This window comes from Urocitellus parryii, chromosome 8 (assembly GCF_045843805.1).
Source record: "Urocitellus parryii isolate mUroPar1 chromosome 8, mUroPar1.hap1, whole genome shotgun sequence".
Taxonomy (NCBI): Eukaryota; Metazoa; Chordata; class Mammalia; order Rodentia; family Sciuridae; genus Urocitellus; species Urocitellus parryii.
This window is the reverse complement of record NC_135538.1, coordinates 124,996,111-124,998,882: the sequence shown is the minus strand read 5'-3', so window position 1 is coordinate 124,998,882 and position 2,772 is coordinate 124,996,111. Positions and strand designations below refer to the sequence as shown.

At 38.3% G+C, this 2,772-nt stretch overlaps 1 protein-coding gene across 1 annotated transcript; it reads left to right on the top strand.

Annotated features, from left to right (window-relative positions):
- Nucleotides 1-1,386: 1,386 nt before the first annotated feature.
- Nucleotides 1,387-2,349, top strand: LOC113200092 (olfactory receptor 2Y1B-like). The gene has a single exon (XM_026413381.2). The coding sequence runs from the start codon at nt 1,387-1,389 to the stop codon at nt 2,347-2,349; it is 963 nt and encodes a 320-aa protein (XP_026269166.2).
- The last annotated feature ends 423 nt before the right edge of the window (nt 2,350-2,772 follow it).

Sequence of the window (2,772 nt, the reverse complement as noted above, 5' to 3'; positions counted from 1 at the left end):
CTTGTATAGTTGGAAAATCACTCTTGCAAGGCAGGTAGTGGTTGTGATCCTCCTCCAATTAGTGTGAACCATCTACCATGCTGGCAGGCCCTAGGTCTGCTTTGCTGGTCGGTCAAAGGTCCACCTACTCAGCAGGCGCCAGGGGCACCTGTGTCACTCTGTAGGTTGCTGGGCCTAACCTCCCGATGGGTTGCAGGTTCGCCTCGTTTGCAGGCTCTGGGGGAGGGGCCGGTTCCGCCCCTCAGCAGGCTTTGGGCCCGCTCTGCTGTTGTTCACAGTCCCCCGCCTACCTGCAGACACTGGGGGAGGGGACGGGCCTTGCCCTCAGCTGTCCACCAGACCTGTCCTAGTGGGTCCGGTCCGCGTTCCCTGCAGGCGCGTGTATCTGCTGTCACTTGGCTGGTTGCTGGGCCTGACCCGCCCGCCTGTGGCTTGCTTCTCAGAGAAGTTTTAAATACATTATTCAGAGCTTTTCCACTTTCCTATGGAAAATCTATTACGTAAGCATACTTCCCAGAAAACAGAAAATTATATGGCAATTAAGCTTAATTACAAAAGAGCCTAGTTTTAGAATTTTTCTACTTGGAAGTATGGCTAAGCATGTAATACTGATACAACCTATGGAAATCACAATTGCATTTGTAGTTTTTGTTAATATATATATATATATATATATATATATATATAATTTCTTTTAAATATAGATGTGCTTTTTTTTACCTAAGCAAAGTAAGTGAAACATTATGTGCTATTAGTCTTAGACATGTTTACTCCTACTAATTTAATTATCTCTTGGCTAAATATCATCAAATTAATTTCATGAGTGTATTGCCTCACATCCTTGAAGTTTTACCCATATAAATTTAATTACAGTAAGCAGAAAGGATAAATACAGTAAGAAGGGAGGATAATTTGCTTTCATTGATAGTGCCTTTGATGGACAGTAATTTTCATCTTCCATAATACAAAACCATTCAAAAGTCAGAAGAAAATAAATTGAATTAAAAGGAAAAACATTAGAAAACATATTGAATAGACTTAATGAAGCTCCCATGAATTTTCCACTTTCTTCATTCTTTCCAATATCTTTTATAACAAATATCTTGTAATACAGCTATACTATGTGTATTTTTGTAAAACCTCTTTACATGTGAAAAATCATGGGTTAAATGCAGTTGCTAAAATATAGATATACTTAACTGTGGATACTATTTTTCTTACTGAGATAATGAAAGGAAATACATTAATGATTTTATTTGTCTCAACATCCCCTTTCCAGTTTTTCTGTTACATGCAGATTCACAAGCCAACTTTAAGTTCTAAGCACAAAATAAACAGGATCTCAAAATTCTACCCTTGATGTTTCCAGCAAGTAGTGCCACAGCAATGAGAAGATTCAACAACACTTTCCATCATCTCAGTGGCTTTGTTCTAGTAGGTTTCTCTGAATGGCCCAAACTAGAAATGTTTCTTTTTGTGATCATCTCTATCTTTTATATATTGACCCTTCTTGGAAATTCAGCTATCATTTTCTTGTCCCGATTTGACACCAGACTTCATACCTCCATGTATTTCTTTCTGGCTAATCTCTCCTTTTTGGACCTCTGCTATACAACTTCCACAGTCCCCCAGATGCTGATAAATATACACAGTCACAAAAGAAGCATCAGCTACGTGGGATGTATAGCTCAACTTTTCATCTTCCTAGGTCTAGGATCTAGTGAATGTGTACTTCTCTCAGTAATGGCCTATGATAGATATGTAGCTATCTGCCAGCCTCTCCACTACACAGTTATCATGCATTCTCAGCTATGCCAACAACTAGCAACAGTGGCTTGGATAACAGGTTTCAGCAACTCCTTGGTGCAAACAGTGCTGACTTTCTTATTACCTCGTTGTGGCCAATATCGAGTAGAGAGTTTCTTCTGTGAGGTACCTGCCATGCTTCAATTATCATGTGTGGATACATGGATCAATGAGGTGGAGATGTATGCAGCTGTGATCGTCATAAAGGTTATTCCTGTTGGATTAATTCTTTTCTCTTACATCAACATTTTTAGAGCAGTAGTAAGGATTCAGTCTTCTGAAGGTCGAAAAAAGGCCTTCAACACATGTGGGTCTCATCTTCTGGTGGTCATCATGTTCTATGGCTCTGCCATTAGTGGTTATGCATATATGGCACCCAAGAGTAACTCAGCCAAATTGAAGGGCAAGCTTCTTGCACTCTTCTATGGACTCATAACTCCAATGCTCAATCCCCTTATCTACACCTTGAGAAATAAGGATGTTAAGAGAGCAATAAACAAGCTTCTAGGGAGAGAACAAGAGCAAGGGTGGAACATGGCTTAGGAGAATACAGTCTTCTCATAATTCAGATTACACACTTCCACAATACCTACTGTTAATTGCTATCATTCATACCACCCCTCCAAATAGTGGTTGATGATAGCTGAATGAATATTCTCTCTCAGATATTAGAGCTATAAAAATAATGAATATTCACAAATGTTAGATGTCATATTTTGGTTAGTATATGTTGTATTTTATGGTAAATTTTTCAATTAATAAGCATATGACTTCTTATCCCGCAACACAGTAAGACTACTGGAGAAGGTAGTAATCCTGAGACTTTTAAAAAAATCATGAAGGTGACTGCTTGAAATGACTAAATTAGGCCATAATGTAATATACCAAGAATCAAGCTGAAACTTCATTTCCTCTTTGTATATTTTTAGATTATTGAAAGCACAATTTTTTTTATATCTAATTTTA